Below are 21,541 nucleotides of genomic sequence, written 5' to 3'. Positions count from 1 at the left end.
CCGAAGGGGTCAAATTTCATGTCGTCTCCTTCTGCAATGACAACACAGACATGTTCCTAGGAATAGCATAGATGCTGTCATAATAGGAGGTAGATCAACGAGCCTGGATGAGGGACTGACATTTCTGTTGGATTAGCGCCGTCTCTTATGGATGGTTCAAGTGTTGTCAAGCCCCAAGACAGTTTTTGTTTTATTTAGCCAGCTTGTGATATATCAGTCTGATATGTCTGCCTTCACCCCAATGAAATATATGTTGTGGTGCTCATGAGATCGAGAATTACACTAAAAACAGAAGCATCTCTTTCTAAAACCAAGAACGCTGGTTACCCTGGATAACACACACTATTTGAGAACTATTTGAAAACAGTCCTCTGTGCATTATCCATAAGAATTGTTTTACTTCCGTTGAATCTTTGAAATGTCATTTTTCAATCCTGTAAGCATCACTAATTCATGTCCATTCACCTCCATTGTTCTGGAACAGAGGCGAAAATCTCAAAGATATCTCAAAAATGTGCAGATAAACGGCTACATCATCACCACCACTAGAGGTTGTTTTGTTATCTGGGAGGACTGAGCCTCTGACTCTACTGGCATGTTGTGCGGCATCACCTATGCTGCATCGTCAACAGTGTCGAGAATGAGATGTCTTGTAAAAGGAAACACTCCCCCACGAGTTTGTCATTATGACACTTGTGCCTGAATTCTTGTTGTTGGAACGGTAACACATTGTCTGGTCCACATTTTTTTTCAAGTTCCGTTTCATAAATTACCTCACGAAGAACGCTGAACAAGCACAGCTTGTTTCAAGGAGAGCTTTTATACAATCAGATTCAGCCCCTATGTCTCTATGTAAGGAGAGAGGCCCGAGGTGGCTGCAGGAGGAAGAGAAATGGATTTGGAAGTTGCGGACTTTGTTAACAAAGAAAGGAGGATGGACTTTGTCTTTAAGTGAAGGCAGCTTTGGTAAGTCAACTGCTTTTGCATTTTTACATCTGCAGTAGCGCTACTCCTGTGTTCATTTGTCTATCGTGTCATTTTTATGAATAATATGAATGTTGAACGCTTCCTGTTTTGCATGACAGAACCCCTCGGATACAAAGAAGCAATTTGTGAAATTGACAAGGACCTAGTGCTGTAAGCCTCGTGCCATTAGATCACTTTGCGGCTTCTCAAGAAGTGAAAGGAGAAAATAAGACGGTACGCATTTCAGCAATACCAACAGTAATATTTATTACGACAACATGAGTAGAGAGAAAGAGAGAGAGGTCACAAAGTACTGTGAAAGCAGTCTATCATTACAAGAGGTTTGTCAAACTAACACTTGTAAAATATTAGATTTCAGTCATTTAGAATACAAGGGCATGCATGCAGAGTCAGGAGAAAAAGGTAGAAAACAAACAGAAGGTAAAACAAAGAGAATCCGAGGATATAGAAGTAGGAACCAGAGTGAGAAGGCACATTCACAGACTCAAATCAGGAATTCTGGGGAGATGACAAACCGTGTTTTACTATTAGGATGTAAAGCAACAGGTGTTTCGGAAAAGATACGAGTACAGAACACTTGCAAAGCCAAGTTGAAGAGATACTTCAAAGAACAAGCTCGAGGCAGGAAGCATTAACCCTTTGAGGACCTGAGGGGGGAGATTGGTTTGTTTGGAAAGGCTGTGAACAAAACTGCATTTTAAGGAGCAGTGAGGACTTAAAAGCCACAGTTTAAGAGGCTGCCATTTATACATTTACAATTATGAAATAAGATTTTAGTCCTGGTGTTTATTCTAATAATAACAACTGAATAAGAGGTCATCACAATGTCTGCATTAACCTCCTTATCTGCATGTAAAGTGATCTTGTTCAAGCACTCAAAGGGTTACAGAAAACAAAGAGGTTCATTCTTACACCCGACATCCCAGAAAGGGTTTCCATTACATCCAATCACAGATGCAGAAACAGGTTTAAAGAGACAGTGTCCTTTTTCTCTTGCTACAGTGATTGTTTGTTAAAGCAGGCTAATGTGCACAAACTCTTATGATCCCCTAAATAATAGCACGTCAGCACTTGAGATAACAATGTTTAGTTTGGAATGTTGACCTCAAATATTTGAATACTGTCGGCTACATTTAATTTACATAGTTTGCAAATCACACCAAGATCAAGGAGTCTGTCATAAGAAGAGCTCATAGTCCTGTAGTAAAAATACACTATTAAATCTGTATGTATACATTTGTTTCCTTTGATAAAAACAACTTGCAATACTGTTACGCATAAAATTATATCTTCTATTATGTTCTTGTCAATTTCACAAATTGAAAATACAGACATACTGCAGCAAAAAACAAGGCAGGAAGGGTAATACTAACGGCATCATGTTCTCAGAGAGCCAGACCGGAGAGCCACACATGGTTATTCATGCTGCAATATCACAGAGAACGGTAACAAATAAAAATAAACAAATAAATTAAATTAGATAAAAGGAAACCCTCACAAGAGAAATACTGTCTCTTTAAGATTACGTACATGTCCAGAAACCCAGTGCAAAGCATGGTGAGGTGCTCGAAACCGCTCGGCCTGCTACACTTTAAACAACAGATTAGTCCCAGAGCTCGGATAAGTAAGGATGGAAGCCTGGGAAAAAGGTGGAGCAGCTGTTCCAGTCGTGAAAAAGCTTCTTAGGAATGTGTCCGTTATAAACTGGGCCCTGTTATCAGGAGGAGATTCACTGTTTCACTGCAGCTCCTTGGACTCTTTGTCTGAAACCATCATCTAACTCTGTCAGTGCAGAGGGTCCAGTTTCATTTCCACCACTGTCCAGAAACTCAAATAAGGCAATGGGGATGTTTATGTTTATGATTTCTTCTGATCATGAAGAGGAATCATCGATTGGTTGGGTGAAATGATATGAGATACATGTTGTTTGAGTGATGATTAACTGATAAAGTTTAGAAACAACTGCTGTCGATGCAAAAAGTTGAATGCGTGAGTAAAAAAAAAAAAAAGTGTCAATGTCGTTGGGTGAATACTTTGTCGACTCTCTCTCAACCCCCAGAAAAGGGTTCAATAAAAGGTTAAAAAATATAAAACAATGTTTTTTGAGCTGCCGACAACGGCTACATGCCGCCTCGGATTACATCAAAAATGTAATGTTTCTGTGAAACATGAGCCATGGCATGGAAGGTGATACGCTCGATGAATAAATGATGAGCACTGGAGAGGGAACGCCGACATGAACATTTCCTGATTAGAACCAAAACTGGGTCGATTTCCTTTTAATCAAACTGTGTGTACGTGTGTGTGTGTGTGGGTCCTTCGCCTGTGCCAGGAACTATTCAATACTTCACACTATTGCCAAGAATACCAAAGGACGTGCAATGTTAAAGTTGGTGCAATTTGGATTGAATTTACCTTCAATATTGATAAACTTTGAAGAAACAAGCGTTAGCGCTCTGCGCAGCAGAAAGAACGTCTGTCTGTCTGTCTGTGATCCCCTTTCATGGACGTGAGGTTGGGGGAGAAAAGGCCGACGCGCTATTCTTGAAACATCTCATAATTAAGAGGGCAATTTGATCCAAATAACACTGCATGATAGGTCTGAAATACTGCAGAGTAATACAAAAACTGATGTACATAAAGACGCAAAAAACATGCACTCGCACTCAAATAACTGGCCCAAAAATTGTTTTGCATCCAGCTATGATGCACTTAACATCTCAGCTGCTTCTGTGGCACAGTGCTATATATATAAAAATATCTTGTTTCCTGTTTCTTATTTAAAGGAGCATTCTGAACATTAACATAGCATCAAACAACTATTTGCTATGTAAAGACATAGTGGAGTAATGTCTACCTGAGCAGAGGATGAAGTCACTCTCCCTCTGTGTAGTGCTGTAAGCTGTGAGCTCAGGGGTTAAGGTTGTGTACGCTGTGTACAGGTTGAGAGCCCGTTGGAAGGCAATCGAAATGCTCCCAATCTCCCATCTTGCACATTTAAGGAAACAGTCTATGGAGTCTGAGGAATCTATTTTCAGCTCATCAATAAACAAGACGATTGTCACCGTAACGATCTCCTGTACTCGTCTGTATTCAATTCAACCACTCGGTTAGCGTTGCACGACACGTCTACAACACACTCGCAAAGTTCGGCCTGCGGAGACAAAAGGTACACTGAAGGGAAGCACGTCTGCTGCTGCAGCGTGGACACAACACATCGGGGAGCTTATCCGAGTCACACAGACCTCGTCTCTGAACTATGACTGCAAACACATCAGAACGAGGCGTCCATGTGGGCCAGGAACTTTGTCATTACAACAATAATATATGCATGGAGGGACTGGAGGGAGGAGAAAGGAATATGGAAATAAAAAGAAAGGGGGAACTAAGGATTCAAGTACATAAATAAATAAATAAATAATAAATAAGATTAGATGAATGATGAAATGTAGAATGAAAGATACGATGCATCGCATCTGATATGTTATTCATGTAGTGTTACGTCTGTCTTCAGTATTTGAGCATATTCAATTCAATTAGGACGTCATTACTTGCCCTTTGACCCCTGTTTGGTGCTCACACGTGGGCACTGAGGAGAAGAGGCCACTACTGGCCTTGGAATTAATACTGTGTGTGAGACTGGATGGGGCCTCACCAGAGCAATCGCACAAGTTCCTCACCTGTAGCGGGGGGCTGGTGGGCCGAGAGGCCGGGCAAATCCAGAGAGCTGTCCGACATCACGTGTTTCAGATCTCCGCCCATATCCGACAGCTTCATGTCCAGCTGCACTGAGAGTGCGTCTTCGGAGTCGTCCTTTCCTACGCTGCTCCCCCCGATGGATGGGAGGTCGAGGGACTTAACGGAGGCGGAGTCCTCTTTGGCCTGTTTGAAAGCGGCCACCTTGTCCACCAGAGTCTTTTCCGAAGCGCCGAGCGCCGTGCAGAACTTTGAGGACTGAAAGTCGGCGAAGTCGTCGGTGTCACTCTTGAGCGAAGAGAAGGAGCCACCGCCGCTCTCCTTAGCATCGTCGTAGGCCAGGCCTCCCTCCAGAGACAGCTGTTTGAATACGTCGTACTTGTCTGAGCCCTGCTGAGGTCGCTGCTGAGTGGAGGTCTCTCCTTGGACACAGACGCTGCTGCTCTCGCCTTTAGGCTCCCCGCCGGAGCTGCCAAACGCCATGAAATCTGCAAAGTCGTCCTGAGACGCTGCCACAGCTCTTCCCGCTGCGGAAGCCTGAGCAGCATCAGAGGATGAGCCAAAGAGGGTAAAATCCCCAAAATCATCTGCACCTCCCCCTGGGGGTTTGGCTCCACCTGGTAAGAGCACTAGAGGGGGGGGCACAGACACTGAGGGGAACGTGTTGGGTTTTGTCTCTGTGGGGGCAGGAACAGAGGGAGCTATAGAAGAGAAAAGGTCCAGGTCGGCCATGTTGAGAGGATTTTTGGGCTGAGAAAGAGACACTGCCGGTTGTTGCTGCTGCTGCTGTGGTAGATGTTGAAGAGACTGAGAGGTTGGGAAAGCAGAGGGGAAGGAAGGTTGAAAGATCTTGGCCTGGTCTGAAGGGTCTAATGGAGAGACGCTGTCTGCGGTTTTAAAGTCTGTGAAGCCATCATCAGCGCTGACGGACTTGAAATCGGCAAATCCTTCCCCTGCGAATTAAAAGACAACAATTTAAGATCATTACTAAATATTTATCGTGGCAGAGAGTCATCATCAAACACTTACAGCTGCAGCCGCCATGATTCTGTTATATTATAATCCTACAAGAAAGGAAGCGGGTAGTTGTTGGTTATGGCCCTGAGGCTTTGTGAACGTTTGCGGTAAACTTCCAGTCCTCCGATCAACAGCACACATCACTGCACAAAGAAAAGCTACGTCATCGAGAGACATCAGCACTACCATGCAATGAGCTGCTCACCCTGGAACAGAACATGATGAAGAAACTCTGCAGAAGTAATGTCCATCTTAACAAGTAATATCGTCTCCTTATGTCTGACAATCTCTCAACTTCCTCCCAGTGGAGTAATAGAGGTCAACTTGCTGCCAGTGCCAGTTTTTTAACAAGTGCAAATTAAATATAGGGACGCACCGAAATAACTTGTCCCGATACTGATATCGTTACCTGGGCTTTGGGTATTAGTGTGTATTTTCATACGTTTTGCAACAAAATCTTATTTTTCACAAGACATTCACTTAATTTCCCTGGTAAACCTGAGGGCTGGCTAATACCTGGAACAGTCATTACCATCCCATAAGGTTCTCATGCAATGGAAACATTGTTCACAGCTCCAGTAAATAGAACAGACGGGAGATGTTTCGAGTGCACTCAGCTCATTGAACCCTTTGGATCAACTACGAGACATGTCATCGTCTCCACCAGTCCAGTATTTTCACAAACAAACCAGAGAGGCCATGTGTACTGTACAGCCTGAAGAAGCCAGTTGAATAGCGAATAAGTGAAGCTCACTTACATGCGTCAGTAAATTCAGAGCGGCAGTGGAACCGTCTGCTAGCAGCTCGTCTGTTACAGTCGCCACAGATTTTGGTCGCAAAACACATGACGATATAATGGAATGGTACTAATCATTTTACTCTTCGCCAAATGAGCATAGCAGTATAATGCCCTTCAAGGTGTCCATAATCAGGAATTAATGGGCTTTGCAGAGACAACGCTGGCATTAGCGCTTACTTAATAGACACCCTGCAGTCTATCACAATCTAGTAATTACTCAAACCGTGGTGCAATAAGCTGCATGCTTCTTTGGATCATTCTTTCATGTTTAAGGCAATATCAGGCTTTGTAAAACAAAATGTAACAAATAAATATGCATAGATGTAAATTTACTGAATTGTGATTTAAAACTCAAATAATACATCGTTTTAGCAACTTGGTAAGAAATCTTCATAATTAACAGGAACTACAATTTGAGTGTAAATCTCTTACAGCAACAAATTGGTCAAAAGTTATGCAGGAATTAAAATTGCAGTATATAATGTGTATAGTATACAAACATAGAATTGAACAGATACCCCAATATCAGCACCGGTGCATCCCGAATTAAAGTTGCACTAGTTACATTTGGCTGTTTTTTGGGTATTCTAGCAAGTTATGTAACCTTTGAGACATGGATCCAACATGGTTTGGAGAAGATAGATTTGACTTTAAATCGAGGAAACCACCATTCATACATTTTACTCCCATTAGATACGTTGCAAAGGTTTTAGGCAGTTGCGACTGCCTGAACTTGGGTAACAATACAAACAGTAGGTTGTTTTACTATTTGTTTGACGAAATAGCAAAAATGTAATTGAAACTAGAAATTGCTTGTTAAGATGGGTGTTGTTTGCAATGACAAAGCTCCAGATATGCTATAAAAAGAGCAGCAGAAACATTCTTGGAACAGAATCTTTTTCGTCTCAAATCTTTTGAAACAAGCCGCTGGTGTAAAAACCTCAAAGAGAAAAAGAGTCAGAATGCATTGTTGAGTTTCAGGGGTTGTTAATCCGCTGCTGTATAATATATGCATGGATGGAAACAGAGAATCTGTTCACACCGCTGGTGTGCGGTGGAAAAGAGATAACTAATGGGCTCATTAAGGAGATGGAGCCTGACAATGCCAAGGAAAGGTCACCGCAAAGCATGACTTACTGGAGTTGTAAGAGCGGTCCCCATCGGGAACTGTTCTAATGAAACAGGGATGGGGGAAACACACTGGCATCAACACTAAAGACGTGCAAAACAAGACATGGTGTAAAGAATGGCATTAAAATATGGCATTGTAGCGCCCTAACAACTTTACCCAAGTCACGATGCAATGTTTAATTCGGAGGGGTTTCACACTAGCGACCATATATGAGCCCAACAGGTCCTCTTTGTCATGTGGCAAAAAGGCCAAAGGATTTATTCTCAGGAATACACAGAAATGTATTTTTCTTAAACGGATTGATTTGCTAATGTGTGCGTTTTAGAAACAGGAGACTTGAATGTGTGGCCGAGTTTCTTACCGACTGGTTTCTTGTCAGCAGGTTGCTCGAGCTGCCTGAATACACTGTATTTGTCCCCAACATCTGGATCAGAACAGATAAAGAAGAATGGGTAAAGTATGAACAGAAAATACAACACATTTAACAGGTAGGCAGGTGTTGCCTTAATGCAGTCTGCTCAGGCAACCGGTACTCTAAGTTTCTTCAAGGACCACTGAGATTCTAAGAAGTTAAAACAATTCCCATAAAACTGAAGGTGGCCTGATTGGAAATAATGTCCAAGACTGAAATTGCAGTACGTAACGTTCAGGGATCAATATTATTTCAGAAGTAGTAAAACGCTATATGGAGGTGGATAGGAAAGGATAATATGTTAGAATCTGAGGAATAGTGGTCGCGCTATTCCTCAGCTGTGTCACGGTGAAATGTGTGGAAACCCATGTGAGAGATGAGACATTCTCTGTGTTGCGAAGCTGGTATCACATCTGAAGGTCATATTTCTTTCCCTTCCCTAATCTACTCTCTCTTTTCTTCCCAGATTCCCCCGACTGGAGCATTTCACGGAGAGCAGACAGTGACTCGTAACATCCCGTCCACTCCGTGTGAGCTATAGAAGGTACCTGAGGCAGTGGGCGCAGGCTCTGCCGGCTGCTCCACAGACAGCTGCTTGAAAACAGCGTACTTATCAGAGGCCGTGACGGAGGCGGACGAAGAACCGGACACTGGAGTCAGCATGGCCGACGCACTGCAGGGACACAATCGTTACAGTCAGACATCAGGACGAGTGAGGTTCGATAGAACAGTTGAATCCCCGTAAGATGATTAAACACTTGCCGTCGGCTGTAAAGTGTGGTGAGTGAGTGCTTTTTAAAAAGCGTTCTTATTCTATGCAGAACTAACCATTATGGTGGCGATGATGAACGCTGAGGGCACTTTTATCTGTAACTGTGCTTCATTCATGCAAACACTGAAAAAGACTAAGTCACACATAACAAGAGAGCCACCTTCATATTTGTGAGTGTCGGTTAGTTTTAATTGGAGTTTGTCCAATTATCACTGCCGTCTGCCTGCATATTGTAAGAAATGTATTTCTGACTAATTAAACATCTGTGCTTTAAACAATGCTGGTCTAACTTGGGCTCAGCTTACTGGGCCTCTCTGAAGTTCTGTTGCTGCCAACTGACATGCAGCCCAATAAAAACAGCTGTGCTGCAGTATTTACCATTGTGCTTCATGTTTTCACCTCATCTTGTTTACTGCTTGTACCTCGTCTCAAAACAAGTTGAATTTAAAAGGAACAGTTTGACATTTTCACCACCAGTAAGTAAATAAGCGTATTTATATGTCAAACCATTTCCTTTCAGCAAATGTTATTTCAGTATATTTTTATGTTATGTCATTGTTTTACTAATTGTCTGTGCTTACTGTAGGAGACTGCAGATGAAAATGTGTGCATGTGTCGCTAAATCTGTGACATTTGCATGATGGACTCAAGTGCTCATGTTAATTAAAGTGCATTGTCCCTTCCATACTGAAAATAAACATAAATGTAGTTGTCTATATGACTATTCGTGTTATGTTCCGATGCCTCTGTGAGATACAAAAGACAACACTGTACATGTGTATAAACCTTGCTTTGCATTGAAAGTGTAGCTGATTGGATGACACATCACATGTGACTGCAAGCTATGCCTGCCAGTTCAGACCGGCAAACCTACACAAGCTTTTCAGCTTCTCATTAATTAGACAATATCAGACTGTGGGGAATTCTTCTTACATTGCTGAAACAGTCAGAAGTGTATGTTTTCAGGGGAGAAACAGGAGGAATTATAAAATGCCTTCAGCTCTGCTCTCTCTCTTTGTCTTTTAACGGATAATTGCTTTTCAGCTTCCTCTCCGTGAAAAGACGGGTCTCTCAAAACGAGCTTGGAAAGTGATAGAAAGAAATGAGCCGATCTGCTGTCCTTTGAAATGAATTCATTAAGAGACGACCCAAACTCATTGCTATTCTAGGGTGGTTATTACAAGATGATAAGACACAGTGTCTGACTGTGTGGTTTCCAAGATAAACGACTGTTGACGCAAATATTATGCAGCATAGCTCAGCTATAAATAACCAACGAGGGCTGAATACGAGACCCTCATCACTACAGACACCGACATCTTTGCTTTAGAAAAGTAGAACTAGTGAGGTGTAAGAAATAACGAGGAACGCTGAAGAAATTGATTTCCTGCAATGTAAACTCAGCATTAAGATCATACAACTTTCACCAAGACATTGCTAATTAAGTGAGCTAGAATTAAATACCTTTTTTGGTGCTGCGATGGGAGGGTGGTGGGGAAACCTCCACCTGAATCCCCCTGGAACTCAGTGAAGGACTGGTCTCCCGCTCCGGCCTTTGGAGCCTCCTGGAAATCCTGGAAGTCATCGTCATCGGCTTTGGGCCCCTGAGCCGACAACGCGTTAGTGAGTAAGATGTGAACTATGATCAACTGATGGATAATGCAGACCTGAAGGCACGGTGTTGTTACCTGTGCAGGAGGGAAACTGGCTATGAAGTTAGCGTTTGTCGGCGCTTGAGCCTGCGTTGCGGTAGTCATGCCCATCACTGGTGGTGCTGATGTGGGCATGGCCATGGAAACCGGGGGCTTGGTCATCATGGGCTGCTGGTGCTGGGGCATGACGGAGGCCATGGCCATAGCCAGGGCCGGCAGGTTGGGCACAGGTGGAGAAGGGAACTGGCTGAGAATTTCCACATTCATTGCTGGGAGGCCACTCTGAAACAAAGGAAACAGATCTTTAGGGAACCGACTAGGGAAGCTACTGTGGAAACCCTCACGAAACATTTGAATGCACTTTATTGTCCTTGTGTTTTAAAGCTCCTGATGATTTACATCACCGATGTTCTTATTGCTTGCATGGAAGCGGTGGCATGCAGTGTTTCGTGAGCTGGTGGTGACAGGCCCAGGCTAAGGATGATAAGAAGCCTCCTGCCAAACACGGCTGATGAGGACTGATGGAGCCGTATACACGGCTTCAAATGCCCCACGAGCCCTGGGCTGATTCACAGCGCTGCCTCTTTCTACCTATTTCTAGCTAAGCCCGTCTGATTACAGTGTGGACTTGACGGCGAGCCTCTGTGGGAGCCATGAAGTCGTTCTAAGGTGATCATTTGTCACCAGCTTACCTGCGCCACACCAATTAGTGCAAGTACAGTGTAGAGCTCCTCCTTGGTCAGCATGCCGGGTGTTGTGCGGTTGGCTGACGCCCAGATTTGCCCCAGTGCTTCCCTGGGAAGTCCTGATGACATTAGTATTGGGTAGAGATTGGCTGTGTCTATCCCTGCCGGAGTCATGGTGAATTCAAGAACCTTCTTGAACATTTCTAAGGAAAGACAAACAGAAAGGGCAATATTCATACATGCTAGAAATAGAGTTAAATGCTCTCAAATCTCAATCGTTATGGAGGTTTATAGAGTTTAATTTCTTTATACAAAATACAGCATCAAAGAGGAATGTCTAAAAAACATTATACTGGACATATTCATGTGTAAATGTTTACCTGGGATGAGGCTGTCATTGTAAAGCCAGGCTGGCAGCATGGGTTGAATGTGCTCTTGTTGTGGGTACACACCAACACCTGCTGGCACAAGCGCACGCGCACACACACACACACACACACACACACACAGTTAGCCTCGAAAGAATTATACATCTGCTGTCTGGAAGACTCTGTGCATATTGCCATGCTCTCCTGCACTGAATCACTAGAGTCTGGCCCCGTCAGACATGAGACTTTTATGGCTTCCAGATGGGCGGACAGACGAGACTGCCTTGTAAAAAAAAAAAAAGAGAAGAAGCTGAAAATCAAATTTAACAGCAGTCATTGACCTAAATAAACAATTTTGTTTTTTAAACTACGGCAAATTTTCAAGACATCTTATTGAGTCTACAAGGCGTGTGTTTACTCAGGCAGCCGCTTTACACATAATACTCCCATCAGCGGGCAATGAAACTAATCTTATTACAAATCTCACAGGTCTCCATGATTAGCCTCTGTATTTCCCTTGATGACACAGAAGACAAACCAATAAAAAAAAAGCACAAAGGAGTAGCTAAGTGGCATGCACAATCAGCCTCGGATTATGTTCGGGCATCAGTGGCACCTGCCGATCCATGCGCGTCCCTGTTAAACCATAGCAGTCAGCATGCGCCAGAGGAGGTTTCTCTGAGAAGGTGTTAGATAGCGAGGGGAACGAGCAGCAGCTTATTGAGTCACCTCAGGACCACGACAGACACGGTCCATTTCCACAACGTGTGCAGAGAGCCGCAGCATGAGAAGCCCCTCTCAACAAGATGTGGTCTGAGGTGACAGAGGTATGAAGCGGGCAGATATAAGAGCAGAGACTTGGCTTAGGAGCAGTTTGTAAAGACAGCGGGGAGGATACCTCAAAGACACCGCCACTCCATTTGATCGAAGAGGCGAAGGAAATTAAGAGCAGAATTTTATTACAGAGGCTACACGAGTATGATGACCAGCCCAGAATCTGGTATGAACCAGTTATGACCCCAAAGGTACAGAGTTGTTTGTTAGAAAGAGTAGAAATATTTTCCCAGGAAAGAAAGAAAGAGAAGTACTGCCTTGATTGTGTGCAGCAAAGCAAGAGAGAGAAGAAGAAGCTATGAAGACTAATAAATAGGCACGTCTCTCACCGCTGTCACTACCGGTTTGAGGAGACGAGTCAATGGCTGATGGGGGGGCGGCGGGTGCCGACCCCGGGACCTCAGGTAGCTTTTCTGCGATGAAGACCGAACTGAAGTCCTGAGGGGCCACAGCCCAATTCCTCGCTTTAGTGCTGGAGTGAAACTGGGTTGAAACTTTAGTTCCAGGACCCATTTTAGCCAAACTCGGCTTGGGTTTAAAGCTAAACTGTGCCGTCCCACCAGCAGAAAAATCGCATGAGGAGAATAGCTTCTCTTCCAGGGACGGGCCTAGAGGGGTGAATGAGGAACAGAGCTCTTGATAACGCACACCGACTACACAAAGCAGTTGAAGCCGTATTTACTTCAGTAATATACAGCGTATCAATCCTAACACTAACCAGGTCAAATATATCATCCAACCTGCAATCGATTTTACATTGTCGGAAAAAGAAGAAAAAAAATCCTAATATATATTGAAAGAGGTCTCTGTCGTCAGAGGTAAGCCTGAGGACATTGAAACTGTTTATTCCAGATGCTCAACAACTAGGTCAGAAGAGACTGAGGACTCGACGGAGGGCTGGTGTTGTATCTCTCCGTCCTGTCATTCATAGTCTAGAGACAGAGCTGTCATGGAGCAGCTGCTCATACCAGAGATTAGACGGCAGATGACACACGAGTGTGACAGTCTTCTATCAAACCACAAACAGATTCGGTATCAATGATGGATTCTGCTACTATATGGTTAAAACTCTCACTTTCTAAGGACGAAGCAAGGCGAGTTTCTTATTGATGCTGCATCCTTGTTTGTAGTGTCTGGTAGCTTTGAAGGCTTTAGGTAGTAAGGCCAGGGTAGCTGCTGGGCTAGCTGTTGGGCTAGCTGTTGGGCTAGCTGCATGCTCTCACACTGTAACACAGGCCAAGGCCAACGAAAAAAAACCAGACGTGCCAGTAAAAATATTTAGCATCAGCAATAAAAGCAGCACTACAATAAAAAATCATCCAGATTCATTAAAATTGTATATGGTTGAGTATAAACTATGAGGATGGGCAGGGAGGTGTCAACAAAGCAAAAAGACAGTTACCTTGACATGTAGATTGGGAACTGTTGTTGACAGCAGAGTGTTGGGTGACAGTGGAAATGGACACAGAGGCAGGAAGGGACTGAGGGAGGGAAGAGGAAGAGGAAGACAGTCCTGCCTTCAGGGAAGGGGAGGAAGGTTGGACTTGGTCGGAGGGAGGGAACGCATTTAGAGGACCCTGAACAAAGTCACTAAACTCGTCATCGTCCGGGGAGAAACCTGTCACGGTGGACGAGGGCTGGACAAGGGCCTGAGAGGAGAGGCCGGAGGCGGAGGAAGTGGAGGAGGGCGGAGGGAAGGTGGCGGGAGCGTCTACATGCCCGTGAAAGTCACTAAACTCGTCATTGTCTTCGGACAAAGCTGGGGGGAGGGAGCGAGTGGGGACAGAAGGATGTGGTGGTGATGAGTCTGCAAAAATGAAGAAATAATGATGATGGCACAACACATGACACACACTGCAATGGAGAATGAATTCCGAGGAGTGAGATAAAGGCTGTATTGTGCAAGACCAGAAATTGTAGAACTGCAAATTCAACCAAAATCTTGCATTTAATTAAATATTCAGATTGAATAAAATGCTTTCGGGGTTGGGAACGTCGGCTGTAATATTGCTTCAGGCCATGTTTGTTATCTGCATAGCTACAATTTCCTGAAATGCACAAGAACAAGTTATAGTGAGGGAAATATATTGTCAAAAAAATGTTTTAATGACAATAGACTGACAGCTGTACAGATGTGAGAGACTGAAACAATAATGTGATAAAAGAAATGTGATCTGTCTGCCTCCAGCTGAGCAGTCATCATGCTGACCTGCCTCTAATCCAGCTGTTATTCTCAGACGGAGATCTGCTGATGGAGAGGAACAACAGGAACAAAACTCTCAGAGGTTACAGATGAAGCCATTGGGGTGAAGGTACCTGGCTTCTTGGTCTGCGATGACGGATTCGGGTACATCTTAGCGTCTCTGCTGAAGCCATCCAGGTTGCCTTTGATTGCCTCCAAGGCATCATCGCGGCTCTTCTCAGCCGTCTGAATGCGCAGTAATACAGGATCAAGAGCCCAGAAGGTTGCAAAGATCAGCAGTCGACATGCCATAAGAAAAGCAAAACGAACACTCACCTTGGGTTTGACACTGCTGAGCAGCCTCAGCTTCTGTTTCTGCTCCTCAAACTGTCTTCTTTTCCGGTCCTCTTCCAGCATCTTCTGCTGCTGCTCCAGGCGTTTTCTAAAGGCCAAGAAGAGGAGACATTATATGGAGAGCCAAAGACAAAATATCCTTAAATGTGTTGGTAAAAGAAGACCTATGGTGTCCAACCTCTCGGTTGTATGCTTTCTCCAATCAGTCAAGTTGCAGTTTACACCCACGTCTGTCCAAAATGTCATTACTTTATCATTTTATCCGATTTGACTTTTGTGTGATATTGTCATAATTAGCCTCTAAATTCTTGAGTCTATCACAATATGCCAGTTAGGCCTTAGTGGTGGGGGAACAAAACAGTGATGCCAGCCTCTCAAACTCTCATACATAATGTAGTGTGTTAGTCACTCAGCTGGCTATGCAGATGCTTACACACAAACAAGAAGCATGATATTATTGTAAAGACGTCTTACTGGTGCTCCTCGGCCATTTGTTTCTGCATGTCCGCAGTGTACTGGGGTCCAGCAGGTCTCATACTCATATACTGTGGCTGACCCAAGAACTGCATCCCAGGGGTCTGCATACCAAGAGCCATCCCACCCTGAGAGATGCAAAACAATAACACAGACAGCAGCTCAGACATGCCATTAGCATTCGTCACACTCTTGCACATGACATTAAATGCTCACACTGAGGGAAAGCATTGCAATTCAGAATGACAGTAAGATAAGCTCTAGGCCCAGGCCTGAATGAAATCAGTTAAATCTACACAGCAGGGTTTCAGTATGCATTCGTGAATGAAAGTAAACATCAGCAAGTTTGTTAAAAACACTACAAATGCAGACGACAAATCTCGAAGGAAACATTAGGACAACTTTCTCCTTAGACAACAAACAAATCGACAAACACAGAAAATAAGCTCACCTGCATAGGCATCGCTCCTGCAGGCATCTGTCCCCCGAAGTTCATTCCCATCATGCCCTGCATGTTCGGTTGCATGACCGGAACCATAGGGAAGCCCTGCTGTTGTTGCTGTTGTTGCTGCTGCTGCTGCTGCATGGGTACCATGCCTGCAGAAACACACACAAACACCGTTATCATATACTGTAGACACGGCAAAGAATAATGTCTTTAATTACTATTTGAAGCACGAGTACGCCCAATTTAAAGTACACTGAAGACGACTTAATACAATCCAGGACTGGAGCCTCTAGAGCAGGGGTCTCAAACTCCCGGCCCACGTCATTTTATGTGGCCCGCGAATCCGCCAGCAAAAATTTAAAAAAAGTTTAAAAAATAAAAGTAAATTAATTTTTTTAAAGTTAGACTTGATAATAAAAATATCCCCATAGTCGGAATTCTGAGATAGAAAGTCATAACTATGATAGAAAGTCATAATTCTGAGATAGAAAGTCAGAATTATGAGATAGAAAGTCAAAATTATGAGATACTTAAACAGTCATAGAAGCAGCTCTTTGGCTTACTGTACATTTGACATGGAAATGTATTGTGAGTACATTGAAGACTACTTTAAACTGTGAATGCAGAGAGTTATTTAACAATATGTTACGAGTAGTGACATTTACAACCGGCCCTTTGTGGGCGACCATGATGCTGATGTGGCCCGGAGTGAAAATGAGTTTGAGACCCCTGCTCTAGAGACTGGACATGATTCAGTGTTGCAAATCAATTTCATACACAGCTGGAAAAGACTCTGGCTCAGCAACAAAACAAATCTATGTTTCTGGTGACTACAGTGACAGCTCGGAGAAAAGTGTCTGTGTTTGTTTTGACGGATGCGGTGTGAGCTGACAGCCACACACTGGAGCCTCCAGATGATTCACTATTGTACGGCTCAACCGGTCTGAAGAAGTGGCTTGTTTAGGTGGCTACACATAACGTACTTAGTCTAAAATGACGTTGCTAATGGGAGCATGTAATGGCCCCTGAGAGTGGTGTGTGGATGGTTTATCGGGAGTTACTGCAAAGTCAATAGCCTAAATATGACAATGCACGCACAGCTAAATGATAGTATGAGGCCCACAATGCACAGCTCTGGGCACAGGGAACAAAGGTGTGAGCTCCGATGTGCTGAATACTTGCTGCTACTTAATTCTGCCGAACCACTTATGGTGATTTTAAGGGGCAAAGACCAGCTGTTATTAGGAAAGAGCAATGAGAAGTCTAATGACTAAAGAAATACATATACAAACAAAGAGTCATCAGCTTTTGGTAATGAAACTGGTCATACATATTTTCAAAAACTCAGCCTGAAAGAACCGGCTGGTAGTATTGACTGCAGAATGACTCACCTTGTGGCGGTCCCAGGCCCCCTCCAACAGGATACATGAAACTAAAGTCAGACAAACAGAATTGCAGGTAATGAGATTCAAACTGAGGCACGAGTAAAGAAAGCTACAGATAACACCTCCAAACACTCATCATGTCGCCTGCAGCTTTGAACAATGCAAAGTATAAATCAAAATCACAGAACTTCTATCCAGTGATTGTTATCTGTCCTGTATAACAATACAGCCAAAGCTAGGCTAGTGGCTGCTATACAGCTGTATAATACCATAGGTATGATGTAATACTTATAACACAGTAGTAGGAGGTGAAAGACTAAAGAGGACATTTTAAACTGTATTTGACTAAATATGGTGATTGCTTTGAGTCAACGAGCAAATAATTCAAATCATTTAATTGGATGTGGTTTCATTGGGCAAATGCCTGCTTGCACTGTAATTGTTGTTGGATTCGTATTGACACAACTAAACAATAAATAAAAGCCTTGATTGCTTTTCATAACTGTGACAATACATTAGAGTGGGATCGTAGTACAAAGTCTGATTGATTTTCTGTTTGCATTCATTGATCAGCAATGAGCATTTATTCACAAAGACCAGGGGGAATTTTCAGACACTGCTCCTTTGAAAATGTAACATTAATGCCCAAAAAGGCAGAATTATTGATGCAGTTTCATTTCCACAGGCGACTTGGACTCACTGGGTCTGTGCTGAGAATCGGGCCTTTAAGAAACAATCAGAGGACGTTCCTACAAGTCGGCCAAGTCTCTACTCACCAGAGCCAACACACACACAGGCCACAGGCTATTTGTCAAATAACGCATTACAACCCAGTTCTTCAGGCTGGAGCTGAGGCTGCAGAGACAAACAGAAGAAAGAGCCGGCCAGGCCTCTCGTGTCCCGGACCGACTCTAAGCATCACTAATCCGATGGTTGACTTTATCATACGGATAACTTTAGTACCAACACAACTGTGCTAACAAAAGAGAGGCCGGGAACTCATCATCGGGCAGTCAAGCATTTACCAAAGCAATTAACGTAATGTTGCTACTAAATCCCTTTAAAAAAAATGTATTATCAAGTCTAAAAAATATCTTTGATCAGTTAAGCGCTATTGTACATGCAAAATGTAATTGTACAGAAATAATATCAAGTTAATAAATAAGCTTTAAAGCTGATACATAATAATACACATATTTCAAAATGAACAACGGATTAAATCTTGTAGTGATGAAAACAACAAATGAGGAGCCAGATGTCTTCCTAAGGAGTTGGTGGAGACTAACAAAAAGATTAAAGAACTCACATTCATCAGGTCGATACAAACATGATTCAAAAGTGATGCTTCATGTCTCTTGCATGTGTGAACAGGCCACTGCATAAGAAGTCAACTTTATAACGTGATAATATGGCTACATGAGTATTGTGCTTCCCCCATGTGGCCAAAAAACAATGTAGCTGTAAATGAAGGGGGCGACATTTTCAACAGAGACTAGAGTAATGCCACCACAGAATGAGCTTTTGATATGCTTTCATGTTATAAATCAACAGGCCTGATGATGCTCGACTTGGAAGGTTTCAGAGTCACATCTGCTCCCTGTAACATTTGCAGCTTAAAAGCATTTAGAGGAGCGCTACAGCGCTGCTGCCCACCATCCTGCAGCAAATAACGGGTCACGGCCGGGCAGATTAACACAGAAGGAGATAAGCGGAGATAAGCGGTGATAGCGGCTGTGCACGCCCGTGCCTTGTAAAAGGCCCGTAATCATCAGACAGCTATCGTCAAAGTGTTTCTGACAAACAGATGGCAGGGTCAGGAGTTTCAGTCAATGTCATCATTACTGAGGAAGCTAAAAGGAAAAATGAATTCAAGCTTATTCTGCAGCTTCTCTCACAGCGGAATATGCAGAATGTCTGACGAGAGCTCCCTCAAAGGGAAATACAGATGTAGAGTGTCATGTACCCAGTTCTCCAAGACTGACGATCGGACAGAGAAGATTTCTAGTTAGAATTCAAACTTTGAAATGTCAACACACCCCACAATAACATACTCTGGACAAGCACAACAGAGCATCATTTGACAGTCAAGAAGTCAAATGTCTGACAATCACATGACCTGTTGAGGAAATACACATGGAGCCAAATACCAACAGAAGCTGATATCAAGCTGTTCTGTCACTGCCTCCTGACAGATACATCTACTGTATCTTTGACTTAACAGCTTCGCATTATTTCATTCATTGATACATTTACTCCAAACACCTACAAATGTTGCTCAAGCTGAGGTGCTATGCTTATTTCACAAGCTGCACCACTGCTCCACCTCCTGGCTTTCCACTCTGGCACTCCTGACACATTGTAATTTATTATTGCTGTATTATTATGTCTGGCAGTCACACACACGATCCAAAACTTCATTCCTTCACATGGAAACAGATTTGAACACGCTACTGATAGATGGCCCCCGGCTAGAAATATGAAGACTTTGTGGATGTGAGAGAAAGTCACCTGTCAAATAAAGTCAAGGCCTTATTAGCAGCAGTGAAAAAGTGGTACTAGTTAGGAGTGACCAATATGGATGAAATCCACCATCTCTGGTACAGTATATATTGATGTTTATGAATGTATATATATATATATATATATATATATATATATATATATATATATATATATGATACGGTGACTTTTCTGAGAAACGTAAGGACAATGTAGCCTGACAGGAATGTGTTTTTTAGTAATCCAGGAAATTAACTAAGATACTGGTACAAGTCAAGGTCCTTCATCAAATAATACAAAACTCCTTTAAAAATTAAACACAGCAATAAGACAGTTCTGTTCATTGATTTGCAACACTGCCCACAGCGGCCTAACACACACAAACACCTTTTTCCCCCCTCACACTTTTGCATGTCACTATTACATTACAGACATTCCTGTCTGACTAAATACTTTAAGTCATTACCTCCTGCTCTGTGCTAATGTTTCTCAGGTCAGTAAGTGTCCACCAGACATCAGCAGACTGATCAACACATAAAGGAGAACTACAATTACCTCCAGGTCTTCACGTTACACCTGCTTTTTTTCCTGTACTGCACTCATTTACAATCATGAGGGCTCTGGTTTCACCTGTCAGATCAGTATCACCTGGCTAACCCGGAGTTCATGTATTATTCAAACTGCTCGAGCTCAGCTTTGAAAGAATCATGAGGCAGGTATCGTCATCATACTGCTCTAATAAGACACATGTACATCTCCTACAACTATGTATCAACCGGATATGGGTGAGAGACACGCGGGACAGGGTTTACTTTACAATTTAGTAAATAATTATGAATACAAAGTAGCTTATGTATCTTGTAATTTAAGGTTAGCTACTCTTTGCTAGATCTTCCCTCCTGCTTCACTTTATTGAATACTCAACCACGTAACAACATGATACTAAACAGCCTACCTACCTGGCAGATCATGTAATACTAACAAAGTTGACCAGGCCAGATTGTAACATTGTCGGCCGTGCACAGGCCTGTCTGTAGGTGCTATAGCTATTCTCCTGACAATGCTAAAGTTACAAGAGAGTAATAAGGATTTATTTTCGATAAATATCCGGATATCACACTGGACACCGTGAGCTGCGTGCACACTAACGGTCACACGAGACGTGACACGTGTTAATATAGGAACACTGAGGCATTGTTTTGGTCCACTCTTGAGCATGGACAGGCAGCAGCAACCAGCTAGCTGACGTTAGCCGACACCTGACAAGCAGCCATCTCATCATCTCCTACAACAAAACCCTGTTTGTAATCGCTGTCTTTGAGGCCCGTCCGTTAGAATAACGTGTCGCTGAGAGGCACTCAGGGGTGGATATTTCACAAGTTGTTCCCGTTCGAGCGAGAGAGTTGATTTTAAAATAAATACCTGCCACCTCCCCCTGATCCTGGCCGCAGCGCCATCTTGATAACAGCAGTCACTAGTAGGAGATGACGTCAGCAGTGATGGTGGCTGACGTGCGGGCTGAGAGGAAGGCTCGTGGCCCTGAGTACGGTCTCCCGGGCACAGCTCGCTTCCTGCTCCATGCTAATCCCTCATGCTCTACCTACCATACCTGTGGAATTATTCAGGAGCAAAGGTTGGGTTTTTTTGGCGGGGGGGGGGGGGTACTTCATTTCCTTTCTCATTCTTGTGATTGTTTTGAGCATCAATTTTGAATATTCAAATCGTTGTTCTCCTGTAGATACAATTTTGTCATTTACAATATCATCCCTGCAATATTATCCCTGCAGAAGGCAAACTGAACGTGACCTCGAGCCATTGTGGAGTTTGAGTATAATAGAAAAATT

General features: G+C 43.2%; 1 protein-coding gene across 6 annotated transcripts in view; it reads right to left on the bottom strand.

Annotated features, from left to right (window-relative positions):
• The window catches only part of synrg (synergin, gamma), a gene marked incomplete at its 5' end in the record, with an annotated part of 31,338 nt that extends 10,184 nt beyond the window's left edge, over positions 1 to 21,154 (bottom strand). For 2 of the 6 annotated variants that reach the window (XM_079272381.1, XM_079272383.1), the window contains 16 exons: positions 1 to 31; positions 4,668 to 5,636; positions 7,993 to 8,055; positions 8,592 to 8,716; positions 10,280 to 10,419; positions 10,504 to 10,749; positions 11,160 to 11,356; positions 11,534 to 11,614; positions 12,685 to 12,963; positions 13,758 to 14,162; positions 14,672 to 14,783; positions 14,874 to 14,979; positions 15,366 to 15,493; positions 15,817 to 15,962; positions 17,205 to 17,245; positions 21,120 to 21,154. The exon at positions 1 to 31 is cut by the window's left edge and continues 518 nt beyond it. In XM_079272381.1, coding sequence (XP_079128507.1) covers positions 1 to 31; positions 4,668 to 5,636; positions 7,993 to 8,055; positions 8,592 to 8,716; positions 10,280 to 10,419; positions 10,504 to 10,749; positions 11,160 to 11,356; positions 11,534 to 11,614; positions 12,685 to 12,963; positions 13,758 to 14,162; positions 14,672 to 14,783; positions 14,874 to 14,979; positions 15,366 to 15,493; positions 15,817 to 15,962; positions 17,205 to 17,245; positions 21,120 to 21,154 — 3,104 coding nt within the window. Of the gene's footprint in view, positions 32 to 4,667; positions 5,637 to 7,992; positions 8,056 to 8,591; positions 8,717 to 10,279; positions 10,420 to 10,503; positions 10,750 to 11,159; positions 11,357 to 11,533; positions 11,615 to 12,684; positions 12,964 to 13,757; positions 14,163 to 14,671; positions 14,784 to 14,873; positions 14,980 to 15,365; positions 15,494 to 15,816; positions 15,963 to 17,204; positions 17,246 to 21,119 lie in introns of those variants that run through there. The other 4 variants (XM_079272382.1, XM_079272384.1, XM_079272385.1 and 1 more) reach the window with 3 other exon arrangements.
• Between the last annotated feature and the right edge of the window lie 387 nt (positions 21,155 to 21,541).

The sequence above is a fragment of the Melanostigma gelatinosum genome (genome assembly GCF_949748355.1).
Source record: "Melanostigma gelatinosum genome assembly, chromosome: 7".
NCBI classification, from domain to species: domain Eukaryota; kingdom Metazoa; phylum Chordata; class Actinopteri; order Perciformes; family Zoarcidae; genus Melanostigma; species Melanostigma gelatinosum.
The sequence above is the reverse complement of the archived record's forward strand: the minus strand, read 5'-3'. Positions and strand labels throughout refer to the sequence as shown.